This window comes from Mesoplodon densirostris, chromosome 4, assembly GCF_025265405.1.
Source record: "Mesoplodon densirostris isolate mMesDen1 chromosome 4, mMesDen1 primary haplotype, whole genome shotgun sequence".
Classification (NCBI taxonomy): domain Eukaryota; kingdom Metazoa; phylum Chordata; class Mammalia; order Artiodactyla; family Ziphiidae; genus Mesoplodon; species Mesoplodon densirostris.
Window position 1 is genome coordinate 127,455,278 of NC_082664.1, and position 14,701 is coordinate 127,469,978.

Here is a 14,701-nt window from a genome sequence, read left to right on the forward strand (position 1 = left end):
TAAGAAACCCCTTCTCTCTCCCTGCACACACCCCCTCCAGCCCCCAGCAAGAGGGGGATGACCACATTTTACTCAGTGTTTTACTGTCTACAGGCCCTTCTCATAATCCTCATCTCTTTGGCTCTCAGGATCCTGTGAGGCAGGTTTTCTTACTACTCCCACTTCACAGAGGAGGAAGCTGGCGCTCCCACAGGTTAAGTGACCTGCCCAAGGTCACACAACTGGTAAGAGACAGAGCTGGGGTTAGGACCCAGGAATTGAGATCAGAGTTCCAGGTGCTTGGTTACCCCTGGAGGAGCAGAGCCTGTGGGAATGCCGGGGACTGAGCGGGCGCTGGAGTGAGGTGACACTCCCTGGGCTGACCTGACCAGGCTGTGAGCCAGGATTCACCAGTGTCATGGACAAAGGGCTGCAATAACTTTCTTTTAAAAATCTGAATACTTGGTTCATTTATTATACTGGATAGAGCTGACCAAATTATACATTATCCATCCATTTTCGGTGTCATCAGATCATTTTGGGTCTTTGAAATGGCATAATGTTTTTAATCACAGCGTGGATATAATCACAGCATGGACACAGGCCATTCAGTTATTCTGGCAATCCCCACCCACACCCCCGCCCCGGCTTGATGGCTTCCAGGGCTGCCTGGAAAGCTCCATAAAGTGGCCTGTGTCCCTAGCGGTAGCAGGCTCAGGGCTCATAAGTCCCTGCTGTTTGGTAATATGCACCCCAAAGAGCAGTGTGAGAGAGTCTGGGCCTGGGGGAGGGTATGCTATGGGGGCACTGACAAGGGGCCCTGCCTTTTTTTGCAAAATGAAGGTAGCTTTATTGTGGTTTTATTAAATTGAAAAGCTGACCAGCTCCTCATAGAAAACGTCGAGTATAGAGAAGAGTATAGAGAAGAAGGTTAAGTCACCTAAAATATCATCCCCTAGACACCTTTGTTAACATCCTTCTGGGCATCTTTCTTTTTTTTTGTTTGCTCTCAGTACACATACCACCCGCATGTACGACCCAATTGTAACCTTCATGCTACTTTGTAACCTGTGTTTTTCACATGATGATATATCAGGGTCCTTTCCATGGTAGTGAACTTACGTATATCATCTTTTATTTATTTATTTAATGTATTTTTTTTCCTATTCTTTTTTAAAAATTTAAATTAAAATTTAAATTAAATATTTAAATTAAAAAATTAAAATTAAAATTAAAACAAATATATTTGATATTTAAATTAAAAACAAATATCACATATTAATGCATATATGTGGAACCTAGAAAAATGGTACAGATGAACCGGTTTGCAGGGCAGAAATTGAGACACAGATGTAGAGAACAAATGTATGGACACCAAGGGGGAAAGTGGGGGTGGTGGGGGGTGGTGGTGTGATGAATTGGGAGATTGGGATTGACATGTATACACTGATGTGTATAAAATGGATGACTAATAAGAACCTGCTGTATAAAAAATAAAATAAAATACAAAAAAAATTTTGTTTTCTATTCTTTTTTTTTTAATTGATGTGTAATTGATTTACCATGTGTTAGTTTCAGGCCTACAGCAAAGTGATTCCATTTTCTGTATATGTATTTTCAGATTCTTTTCCATTGTAGGTTATTACAAGATATTGAATATAGTTCCCTATGCTATACAGTAGCTGTTGTTTAGCTGTTTTATATATAGTAGTGTGTATCTGTTAATCCTTGTTGTTTAGCTGTTTTATATATAACAGTGTGTATCTGTTAATCCCAAGCTCCTAATTTATCCCCTCCCCGCTTTGGTAACCATAAATTTGTTTTCTATGTCTGTGAGTCTATTTCTGTTTTGTAAGTTCATTTGTATCGTTTTTTTTAGATTCCACATATAAGTGATATCATATGATGTTTGTCTTTCTTCCTTCACTTAGCATGATAATCTGTAAGTCTGCCCATGTTGCTGTAAGTGGCAATATTTCATTCTTTTTTATGGCTGAGTAATATTCCAGCATATATATATACCACATCTTCTTTATCCATTCCTCTGTCAATGGAGATTTAGGTTGCTTCCATATCTTGGCTATGGCAAATAATGCTTCAATGAACATTGGGGTGCATGTATTTTTTTGAATTAGTTTTCATCTTTTCTGGATATATGCCCAGGAGTGGGAGTGCTTTACACATATTATCTTAAAATATGTTTGCTTTTATGATTAAGGTGATGATAATGCTCATTGTAAGAAACACTAATATAAGAACAAAAATGTTTGACTTAAAAAGCACAAGTCCTGTGATGTTTCTCTCTTCCCCTCCCCTTACAGATGACCACTATTAATGCTCCAGTGTATAGGCTTCCATATTTGCCCACACGTCAATACCTTTAATGTTTGCATAATATTTTGTTTTGTGTACATGGTGGGATTTATTTAGCAAGGACCCTACTGATTTAGGCATTCAGGTTGTTTCAATGCTGCTGAAATAAATATCTCTTTATTAAGAGATGATGTAACATTCTTGAACCTATCCTTGGCCTTGGTCAATTTTTAAAAGTTAAATTGCAGAAATGGAATGCTTGGTTAAAGATGTAGATTAAAACACTTTGTTATGTATTGCCAAGCGGCTTTCTAGGACACCGATGCCCATTTCCACAACCAATGCACAGGTGTAGGACCCTTCAGGCTTTGTTGGTGTCTGGCTTCAGATTCTCCTGGCCTAGATACATACAGAAGGTTCCAGAAGGAAACCTGGAGAGGCTGCCCTAGTCTGTAGACTGACAACCACGCCCTCCTGTTTAGCTCCTGACTGGTGAGAAGAGGTCCCCAAGGTGTGATGGGGCAGAGGCTGCCCTGATGTGGGCCCTGGGCTGGACTAGAGCACAAGACAAGAGGCCAGTCTTCAAAGGGGTGCTGAAGATTGGACAGAGAGGTAGGCAGGAACTTAGGGTTCCAGCCCTCACAATGCCACTGATGCTTACATTTCCAGTGCTGGGCTGCAGTTTAATCCTCACAAGAACCGGTCGTTCTCTCATCCTTCCCACGTAGTCAGAGAGGAAAAGGAGGCCCAGAGCAGTGAAATGAGTTCTCCACGATCCAAACCTAGAATCCAGTTCTCCTGCCTCTGCTGCTTTATCTTCTTGCTGCTGGGAGATGGGGCAAACCCAGTGTGGGGGTGAAGAGAGAGAAGAATGTGAGGAGGGGAAGGTCAGGGAAGGGAGACATGCTGGAGGTAAATTTGTAGAGCTGGAAGAGTCCAGGAGATGGTACAGTCTGACCCCAGCCTCTGGGACAAGCAGAGAGTGAAGCTCAGAGAAGGAAAGCAACCTGTCCCAAGTCACACAGCAAGTTAATGACTTAGCAGGCAGAGAGAAGAATGGGGCCACGGAAAGCTGAGCTGCTCCTGAGCTGAGCTGGAACTCAGGAGGGAAGACGCAAGGGAGAGAGGAAATATATCTGCTCTGAGTCCTGACAGAGTAGTGCCGGGAGGCTGGACAAGCTTGGGAACAGGCTGCCCACCTTCAGAGGAGGCAGCCCTGATCAAGAGTGGATTCAGAGGCAACTGGAGATGGGCCGGATTCAACATGTGGGAGACCTTTGGGGATGGTATGCATCAATTCCAGCAAAGGTCTCTGATATCCCATCACGTTTGCCTGAGGCTTCCTGCCGGGCAAAGGCCTCAGTGCTTTGAATTAAGCCACAACCTGAGTCCACTGCCCTCTCACAGCCATTCCCACACACCCTCCAGCAGGTGTTTGGGGTCTTGGGGCAGGACCTGCCTGAGTTGTCTTTGTGTCCAATGACTGGCAAGTGTTCAATAAATGTTTGATGAAAGGATGGATGAAAGATGAGACCATCTTGGTAATTGTACATTTAAGACTGACCCTGGAGTCACCAAATACATATAGCCAAGCCTAGATTTTCCAGCAGAGGATTTTTCCATCAATATTTACTCAGCTCCTTACAAATTCTAGAATTCAGAATTAGAGAGTTGGAAAGGTCTTTGAGATGGGGGGTGGCGGGATATGAGTCAGCAGGAAACTAATATTTTATTGAGCACATTCTGTGTGCTAGATTCTGAACCAAGCACTTTACCTGATGACTCATTTGATATCCTAACAGCCCTGTGAAGTTGGTCTTACCTCATGTGATTGATGTGAAACAGCCCCAAAGCAGATAAATGACATTATCCAGGTTAAGTAGCCAGTACGGTGGAGTCAGAATTTGAATCCATGTCAGTCCAGCTCTGCTTTTGCCTTCCATGAGCCCTGCCACCAATGTGTCATGTGATCTTGAAGTCACCTGGGGGCAGTTTGCCCTCCTGTGGGATGAGGTGTTGACAGGTGATGCTCCCAGGTCTGTCTAGGTGCCAGTTCTGGTACCACGTGGCTTGCTGTCCAGCTGTTCATCCTTGCAGCTCAGCCCAATGGGGAGGCTTGACCCAGTGATGGGTCACTCTGCAGGGCCCCAACCCTCAGTGCTCTTTTCCCATCTGGGCATCTGTGGTTGCATCTTGTGGTTTTAGAAATGTTTTTTTGCAGAGCGAGCGGGAATGGGGACTAATCCCCATGGGGCTGTATGGCCCTGAGTGACTGACTTGCCTGTGAGGGTTTTGTGGATGCGGCCATGATTTAGTGCCAGGGCATGTGGGGTTCCCATAGTTCAGAGAACCCCACAGCCCTGGGAGAGGGTGGGAGACGGGAGCGGAGCAGGCCCGGCGCGGGCTGGGTTGGTGAGAGCACAGGCAGCCTCCGGTTTGGCCACGCCGGTTGAGTGTGCCCTGATTTGCAAAGAAATGGAAAGATGGAGATAATTGCTCTGTGAGAAATGAAATGGCCTAAGAACACAGATAAGTTTTCTCCCTTCGTCTTCAGAGAGGCTGGAGGCTGGGGGCACAGCTGCTGCCTGCCTGGGAACGGGAGGGCTGAGGGCTCAGAGCCCAGGGGTTGCACATAATGGGGGAGGGAGGCGGGTGCTTCATGAATTTGTTGGTTTCTACACCTCTGTCCACTCCCCCTCCCCGCTCCCCTGCCCTGGGGATAGGCTGTGATTTCTCTCCGAGCCTGACTAATGTCAGGGCCACTTGTTCTCTGCACGACTTGAGGGCACAGGGGCAGGACAGTCTTCTGACCCTGATTAATGGGCACTGCAGGCCTCCCTGGTGCCATTTTCAGGATTTGCAGCCCGAGGCTTCCCGGCCAAGGAGAAAGCAGAATTTATCAGTTTGGTGGAGCCTTGGGACGAGGACGTTTACCATGTCTCAGGAGGTGACTCCAATCCCCTGTTTTATCCCAGTGGGCAGGCACCTTGTGGGGCCTCCGTGTTGATGCTGGGAATTTCTGCTGTGCTTCTGCGGTCAGGGAATCACTCTTTTGGAGATTGAGAGCTATGGATTTATTTTTTAAACTTTTTTTTTTTTTTTTTAGGTGCAGGGAGATTAGAAAGCATTCAACATAAGACCGGCCCCTGGTGGGATTGCTGGAGGGCAGGAGCCTTCATCAAGGCGAAGGGTGAAGCCTCTTAATTATGGGCTGATCGCTGCTCCTCTTTTCCTCTGGCACTGATCAGACCCCAGCAAGGCCAGTAAACAGAGAGGGGCTTGGGGACTGGGAGCCAGCTGAGAGAACAGTGGGAAGATGAAGGGGAAGGTCCACTAGACGGGATGATAACCTTGGCATTTGCCCCATTGAGTGCAAACTTGGCTTTTTTGTTTTATTCAGGAAAAAACAGAGGAGTGTGTGTGTGTGTATTCTATAAATAGAAGATAGAAATCTCTCTCTATACACCCACATGCCGGGAGGAATGTGAGACGTTTGCTTTATCAGTGCCAGTTTGGGGTTTGCTTCTTCTGCTTCCCGAGCCTGAAAGCGCCTTTTCATGAGGCTCTCGGAACACCAGTCAGTCCCCCATTGCAGCTTGAGCTATTGAGTGGGCTTCAATGCCCGCCTTGTGCTGGTTCCTGGAACAGATATACCCCGGTGTTGGCGGGGTGGCCCAGGCAGGAGTCTTTGAGTCACTCTCAGAATGTCACAGTGCCCACTGTATCCATCGCCAACAGATTGGTGTCTCTGCGGTGCAAGGTCAATGCAGGGTGGAATGCCCCATACGGTAAGACCTGCTCTCAGGACAGGTCTTTGGTGGCCTCTGTCAAGACAAACACAGGCAATGTGGCTGATCCTGAGGCTTGGGACGGCTGAGAGGTCAGGGTGGGTGGTTGGCTGTGGAGTGAACAATTTGTGGAGTCGACAAAGATGGATTGAGCCCCCTCTCTGTACAGGCAATGGTCTGGGTTCTGGGGACGGCAATGAACACAATAGACCAAAACCCCTGCCCTCGAGAAGTGTGTTTTGGTGGTGTGGTACAAAGGGAAGGAAAATGATGGGCAGGATCTAAGGCCCAGAGGGAAGAGCTGAGGCCACATCCAGGTGGTTCATATAGGACAGGAGCGCTTTCCAAAGTTAAAACAACCGTTCAGCAATGTAAGACAGGGATGACAAGTGCATGGCACCCATGGGTCCCTCTCCCATCCAGTGCCCGCGAGAGGCATTACTAATCAATCATGGCATGTTCCCCTCAGCTCCTTTCCTCAGGAGAGCATTTCAAGCAGCCGCTACCAATCGATCCCCAGCATTGTGACTGGAAACCTCCCAGGACCCACAAAATAGTGCCTGACCACTCCTGCTGCCAATGCAAAGTTGTTGAGAAGGAAGGGCTTCCTGGAGGAGACTGGGATGGACAGAGAGCAGGTTCCAGCCTCACGGACCAGGCTCCAGTGTCCAAGATTTTGGCACAGTCAGGAGGACTAGGCAGGTGGTGGAAGCGAAGCAGATGGGGGAGATTTTTGCACAGATGCACCATGAGGTCATCACGACTGATCCTGGGGCAGAGGCCATCTGTTTGTCTGTCTGCCCTCTGCCCCAGTTTTATGCATCTTGCTTAATGTGAGCAGCTGGTGTCTGGCCAGGTGTGTGTTGCCATCAGAGAAACAAGCTGGACTCTACAGGTGCTGGTGCTGGCGGGGCCCCAGCAGAAGGCAGGACCTTCAGAGGATGCTGCCATCTGTAAGGTCTGCTCAGCCTGCAGGGCCAACCCAGGCCAGGACAGAAGGCCCAGGCTAGGAGGAGGGGTCCTTTGCTGTGATGTCAGTGTCTCTTTAATACCCAGTGGCAGAGTCCCTTTAACACCAGGTGCCAGGCACAGAAGACCCTCAAGCGTTAGCGTAAACAAATGGATACAAACTCTAAGGATGCAGATTGGCAGGACCAGGACTTCCTCCAGACTTGACCTTGATGGAGAGGAGCACAGTTTACCAAACCAGTATCCTGAAGAAGTCTGCTGCTACAGAGGTCACTAGAAAGTTCTGTGGGAAAGACTGGGTGAAACAAACAGGTCTCTTTACTCTGGGTCTTCCCAGAGCCTAAGGTCTGCTCAGATACAATGTGGATATTTAAGATGAGGCCATAGCATGCAGCATTTCCTGAACTTCGTCTCTCAGGGAAATCTTGGTCTGGGAGATTTTTATCAGTATCTCCTGGGACTAGCGCTTCATAGAACAGAATTTTCTAAAACGCCCCCCAAAGTTTCCCATGTTGCCCGCTTCTGCTCCGCAGGGCACACCCTCCTAGACCCTCCAGCACCGCCTGCACGTTCCTGCCTCCAGTCGCTTGCTTATGCAGTACTTCCCCTGAATGCCGTTTATTTGCCCTCTCCCTTTGCATATTCTGTGCGCCTTAAGTCCCATCCCCTCCACCAAGTTTTCCATAGGCCTCCAGGGGGACTTAACTGCTTGCTGCTTTCATCTCCGCAAATGGGCTGCAGCTGACTCGTGTTCTTTCTTCGTGTCCTGGAAGCACAGCCCAGGGCTGGGCAGGTGGCGCTCCAGGAGTTTGATTAGTTCAGGCCCTGCCAGGTGTGCAGAGTGACTACCTGTGGGCAGGTGTGAGCCTCACCTCCAGTCCAGCAGGTGTAAAGCAGCCATACCCCCAGTCAGGAAAGAAATTTCTCCACCTCTGGAACGTCACTCCCTTCCTCTGCTTCTTACTATGCAGGGAGCATGGGCCAGAGGGGAGGGAACCGGCTGATCTACTTACATGCTCTCTTCCTCTGAAGTGAAACCAGGGGCATTTTCTTATTTAATTATTATTATTTATTTATTTATTTATTATTTATTTTTTTTGCGGTACGCGGGCCTCTCACTGTTGCGGCCTCACCCGTTGCGGAGCACAGGCTCCGGACGCGCAGGCTCAGCGGCCATGGCTCACGGGCCCAGCCGCTCCGCGGCATGTGGGATCTTCCCGGACCAGGGCACGAACCCGTGTCCCCTGCATCGGCAGGCGGACTCAACCACCGCGTCACCAGGGAGGCCCTATTTAATTATTAATGCCCCAAATCAGATGGTGACTGCTGTGTTAACCTCTGTTACTCCGAATAGAGTCGGTCTAATAACCACCGCGGCGGGATTGATTTTCCCTCAGTCATCTCATAAGTATATGTCTTTGGGATCTGTCCTCAGAGAGAGAGAGCCCGGGGAAGCCCCATTAAAGTTAATGACTATGAGTTGCTCCCAGGTGGGGATGGCTCCTTTCTGGCTGCTCTTCACTCCACCTCAGTGAAGTGTCGGAGACAAGTAGAAACACATTTTCTAAAATCAGTTCCCAAAAGGAACTGACTGGCAACAGACTAGGACTTGATCCCAGCCTCAAAGCATTTACGGACACATCGGAAAGATGAAGTCAACCTGCTGGGAAGGATGTCAGGGCAAGATGGGAGGTGATGAGCGCTGGACCGGCTGGCCGGGCTGGAAGCTACATGAGTGTAGTGTGCTGGCATGCGGTAGGTGCCAAGCCCTGCAGGGTGCGGGGGGGGAGCGGGGCTGGGGCCTGAGCTGGACCTGGCGTGGCAGGTGTTTGGATGTGCAGAGTTGAGGAAGAAGGGCATTGAGGGCAGGGGAGCCGTGTGAGCAAGGCTTGTCAGTGAGAAAGAGCAGGAGATGGGGCCAGCCTGACTGGGGAGGAGGGATGGGTGATAAGGTTGCATCTTTTAGACTGGCCGCTTCAAAGAAAAAGTCTGAGGGCTGAGGGGGTCCTAGGGGAGTCACCTCTTCCACCCACAGGCTGACATCTTTCTCCCCCCACCACACCACCACAGAGGTGGACTTGGCCTCAGATGGCGAACTTTGTGAATGCTGGTGACAGGGCTGATCGAGGCTTGGGTGTGAATCCTGGGGAGCATCCCCTGCTCGGTAGCCTTGACACACACACAGTAACGGAGGAGTGAGGCCTCAGACTGTGTAAATGCCACCTGGCTGGCGGTGTCCTGTGCTCCCGCATCCATTTCCACCTCCTGTGTGCTTATCCACACACCTGTTACCCTCTCTGTGCCCTGGTGCCCAGGTATCTCACTGCCCAGTGGGAGTCAGCCAAACTGTCCTGTCCAGATCTGACTCAGAGAGAAAGGTTTTCACAAAGATTTCAACAGATCTCCCAAATTATAGCCGCGATCCTAGTTACCTCCATCTGCCATCCCTCTTCCATCACAAGGATTAAAAGGGGCCAGAGGCACAATCTCCCCTAGTCCAGGTGGCCTCACCCTTTGATATTCTAAGCTTCATAAGTTTGAAGATGTGGCCAGGGGGGTCCTCTCCGGAGAATGCTGGAGATTACAGAAGCGGCCAAAGTAACGAGACAGGGCCGTGGAGAGAATCCAGATGAGGCATTCTCTGCAGTTTGCGTTCAGACTTTATGCCTTTCAGCGCGCCCGTCCCTTCGTTTATTTCGTTACTTGATTTATTTGATGTCTGATCAGCCCAACCCTCACCTGGAAGAAGATGCCCATCCTCCAAACTCAATGCCATGTCTTGGACAGGCTCTTTCTCCTCCCAAAGGTGAAGGTCACGCCTTCTCTTTGAGGAGAATGTGTTGAAATGACCGGCAGCCCTAGTGCTGCGTAGGGTCCAGGGAGTGCGGCGCCCTCTGTCCAGGTGCTCGTGGGGCCTCCGAGGCCTGGGGGCTGGTGGGGTGGGTGTATGGGGGAGTTAGGAGCGGCTGTGGCTTGCAACTCCCAGACTGCAAATTGTGCAGAAGCACCAGAATCACTTTTCTCTTTCTTAACCGATTTTCAGAATCCATTTAGCCAGATTATTTCCAGATCTCAGAGAGAAAAACCTCATTCATCATTTGGACCCCCCTGGTTACACAGAATTTGTGACAATTTGTTTATCTTTGAAGGAGCTGCTAAGAAAGAGTTTAACAAGGAAATTATTGGGGCTGGGAGGGGAGAGTTTAACCTTTCACGAAGGCAGGCGCTCCATTTAGCTTCCCTCTGAGTACAAATGGGGGCGTGTGCAACATCCATGTTACTCTTCCTTGTCTCCAAGAAGGGTGAGTGCTTCTCATCGGTAAACTCCAGGTCAACAGACTAGAAATCCTCAACCATTTCAATCCTGGGGACCCCTTTCCAATGTCGAAAGAGTTTCTATACCATCGCTGCCCCCCGTTGTTAGAAGCTGCTTTTTTTTTTTAATGTGGCTGATTGAGAATAAAAGGTCCTTTGAATTCAGTAAAGCTTTTAAGCAAATCACGATCGCATCTGTGAACACGTGAAATATATAGTGCTATCTTTCTGAGTCATAGTGTTTGTTCAGTCTGTAGCTGATGTTTGAGCACATATGAATTGCAGGTCCCCTGAGGCTGGCTCTGGGGCACCCTGCACCCTCACCAGGTGGGAACCCTTGGGCAGTTCTCTAAGGCTGTAGGACCACGGAGTCCTGGACAGGAAGGAGCCTCGGAGGTCATTTCAGCTGCTCCCACCTTAATGGTTCTCTGCATCTATGAGGAGCCCTTTGTTGGGGAATCCTCAGTTCAAGGACCAAGGGGCTTGGTAGCTGTGTAGGCCCACTTAACCCCTGACTCAGGCTGTCACTTCAGGGGCCAGGATCAAACTCTACAAGCTGATTCCTCAAAGCCCCTTACCAGGCTATCCAAGCCCTTCGCCCCCAGTTTGGTATGATGTGCAGAGATGCATCACCCTGGGTGTCAGTGGCTGATAGCCCATGGGAGCAAGAAAAGCAAGGGCCAGCCTTCTGGGTGGCTTGTTGGACCAGAGCTGCTAAGAAGGGTTTTCTCAGCTTACCTGTCCCCAGGGCCATACCAGACACCTTTTTTCTCTGTCTTCATTGAAGGAGGGAGTAGAGAGAGGAAGTGAATTGGCAAAGCACATCAAAGATGAGGGAGAAGGAACAGGGGGAGGGTGTTGTCCTTAAGGCAGAAGATCAGGGGTTCTTGGTCCAAGGATGGCCTCAGGGGCCTGAGGGCACCCTGAAATCACAGCCAAATGTCGTGCGTATGTGCATTTTGTGGGGGAGAAGGTCTGTAACTTTCATTAGATTCTCAAAGCAGGCCATGAACCAAAGAACTTTCAGAAGCTCTGGCCTAACATTTCAACGTTTCCCTGACTCAGCCTTCCCACTGCCCGGTTACTCAGAAGTGGTGAAGTGTTAACGGTGTTAGTCAAAGCCTGCAAGTGTGAAATATCAGCTGCTCATTACACGATGACGATGGGAAACTTTGCAGCTTAGCGAGCCTCTTCCGCCGCTTCATGCGAGGAGTCATGGCCCCAGACAGATGCCTGGGAAGACGGTCTGATTAATGACGCTGCCTCCTTTGTTCTCCCGCGCAGGGCCCAGGATGGTGCTCTCAGTGACAGGGCTCCTTGTCTGCTCCCTCCTGCAAACCGTCCTCTCCCTCAACCCCGAGGACCCCAACGTGTGCAGCCACTGGGAGAGGTAAGATGCGGTTCTTGGACAGCCAGGCACTCCCTCGGGGCCTCACCCTGGGCTTGGCACTGTTGGGACAAAAGCAGAGGCAGGAGGTACGGAAGCTGTCCACCAAGCGCCTGCAGTCCAGCTGGGGACACAGCACAGATGCTGAAAGGTGGGCCAAAGCTGTGTAGATTCTGTCTGAGACTCAGTGCTCTGGGGGTCAGGGTGGGGGCGTTGAGTGACAGACAACGTGAATGATGCAGTCTGGTAGTTGACAGTATTCCTCCCTGCATTTGCACTTACAGCCATTTTACAGATGAGGAAGTAGAGGCCCAGAGAGGCTCAGTGCCCATCCCCAGACAGGCGGGGTGCAGTGAGAGACTGTGGTCCAGATGAGTTGTTCTCCAATGCCACGATGCCTTCCTGGTCTCCCAGGACTGGCAATGATGCAGCAGCTCAGATGTGCGGGGCAGCCAGCAGCCTGCCCCGAGCAGGGTAGGTGAGGGGGCCCTGCTGCTTCTGATCTGGTGGGGTTAGAGAGAGCTGACAGGGGAAGGGCAGCTGCATTCTGGCTGCAGCACTAGGTCCAGGGGGAACAGGCCGGGGCTCTGCAGATGGCCTGACTTTGAAGCACAAGGTGAAAGTATCGATTTTGGTGAGCAGAAAGACAGTGACCAGAGACCCAATCAGGAAAAACCAAATTATACCCTGGAATTGATTGGCCATGCTGACCAGGATGACTCTGTCACTTAGATGTTAATAAATCAAATGAATAAAATTAAGATGAGGGCCTGATGGGGGAAGCGGATGGTGGAGGAGGGCAGGTGAGTGGGGAGGGCCGTGCTCCATGCCTGTGAGGGTGAACGCCCCAGCCCCACGGCAGGGAAAGTCCCCTCACCCAGGGCCTGGCGGGACTGGCTGGGAGGCAAAGGGATGGTGCCCACACCGGCATGGTCTCCAGCGACCGGGTGCTCCACGAGGGGTCCCGACAGAGTCGAGGCTGGAGTGGAAGGCAGCGTTGACCCCAGCGTGCTCCTTTTTGGTGAAGTGGGAAGAGCACGAGACCAGTGATGAGACCTTGGTTCGCACCAGTCTGGAGTTTTCCATCTGTTAGCCCTGTGACTTTGGGGATGTCTCTGAACCACTCGGAGCCTACCTCTGCCTCTGTAAAGTGGGGGGAATTATTACCCCTGCCTCACAGGCTTGTTGGATGATCAAGGTACCAGTTTCATGAAAGGGCTTTGAGAACCATGAAGCTCAATTATTGTCTTTTCTTGTTGACAACTCCAGCTTTGCAGGAACAGTTATCACAGAGTTTACTGCACATCAGGCACCCTGAAGTGCGGGTGAAAAGCAGATTCTCTTGGGTCCTCTCCGCAGAGACTCTGATTCCGTAGGTCTGGGGTAGAGCCTAGGCATATGCAGTTTTCATAAGCTTTCCACATGATTCTGTGGTGATCCAGGCCCCTTACCTCTTCTAGTTTTGGTGAATGTAAACCTTTATTTCCCAGTGGGTGAGGGAGAAAGCAGGTCACTTCCACATTAGTCTTTGGTTTGCAGACTTCAGTCTCAGCAATCCCCGTCTCATCCACCTTTCCCAGCTGGGACTCCGTTGCTTCCTGCCGAAATCTGTGCTGTATCCCTGCTTCTGGAACGCCTCCTTCCTGTCTGCTCACCTCTGCCTTTCCCAGTGCCTCCAACCTCTCCTCCAGGAAGCCTTCCCTGATGGTGGGGCCCACCCTGACTTCCCTTTTCTCTGAGTGCCATTTGCACCAGTGGATCAGTTCAAACTTAAACCAAACTCACTAATTTTCTAAACCTGCCCGACATGAATACATTTGGAATGTGGAAATATTCTGATCCGAACCTGCACTGAGCCGGTGTTTCAGGCTGTTTGGGCTATCAGCTGAAGTCACTGCTTTGATGGGAGGACAAGGAGAGACTCCAGCAGCTAAGAGGAGGTCTGGGGCTTCTCCTGCCCCTAGGGAGGAGGTCTTGTGTGATGCCCTGTGCCACCAGGCACCTCCTTCTTCTTGGCTCTTCCAACTGAGCTCCATTGCGGTCTACACGTGGATGAGTCTAGTCTGTGTCATTCCAGAAACACACCCTGGTCCCCGGAGACCGCTTAGGGAGAATTCCCCAGCTGGATTAGTGCTTCTGGCAGGCTCCTCGTTAATTATGCCCCTCCACCATAAAACCCAGCAGAAAGACCTCCCCTGGCTAGCAAAGCCCAGCTTTATAAGATTAATCTGGCCCCTCGTTAGCATGTTGGCAAATGAGCGGGTTAAACCACCCAGCTATGAAACCAGGGGCACACGCTTCACCCGGGGACTTGGAGTTGGTTCAAGTTCTGGTTGCCTGACTCGCTTGGCTCAGGGCCCCCCTGCAGAGCTGGATCTGTTCCCCATGACACCCTCCCCACCGTCTCTGTTGGGCTGATGCCCTTTCTCTGAGCACCCACTGTCCCTGTCTGTGCTAGAAGGGATGCCTGATTCCCCCAGGTGCTTAACAAAGGCAGGGAGTCTGGTCTGTGTGTGGTCTTGCTCCCCATCCCGTATTATGGTCAGGGAGGAACTATCCCTCAGCACCTGGCAAGGAGGTGTGTCACTGCCAGTCATATAATGATGCTGGCCAGCATCTATTAGACACTGACAGTGTACCTGTTAAGCATTTTATGTGTATTATCTTGTGTTGAGCATTTTACCTGTGTTATCTTGCTTTACCTTCCCACCACTCTGAGAGATAGATACTATCACTGCCATCCTAATCCTTGCAATAATGATATGAAGTCCCTGGTAATATTTAGCATAGGTTTACAGGTAAGGAAATGGAAGCTTATACCAGCTAAGTATTATATCTAAGAACAGGCTGCTAACAAGTGACAGGCTTCAAACTTGACCCAGAGCCCCTGTACTCTTATCCTGCCTCTAAGTGACAGACTCAGTAAAGATGCAGGAGCCCAGGGTCATAG

At 50.1% G+C, this 14,701-nt stretch overlaps 1 protein-coding gene across 3 annotated transcripts in view; it reads left to right on the forward strand.

Moving 5' to 3' along the window:
* MEGF11 (multiple EGF like domains 11) overlaps positions 1-14,701 on the forward strand; it is a 385,575-nt gene that overhangs the window by 131,953 nt on the left and 238,921 nt on the right. For 2 of the 3 annotated variants that reach the window (XM_060095217.1, XM_060095219.1), the window contains exon 1: positions 11,616-11,754. In XM_060095217.1, the coding sequence (XP_059951200.1) occupies positions 11,618-11,754 (137 nt within the window). In that variant the 5' untranslated portion in view covers positions 11,616-11,617. Of the gene's footprint in view, positions 1-11,615; positions 11,755-14,701 lie in introns of those variants that run through there. The other variant, XM_060095218.1, reaches the window with a different exon arrangement.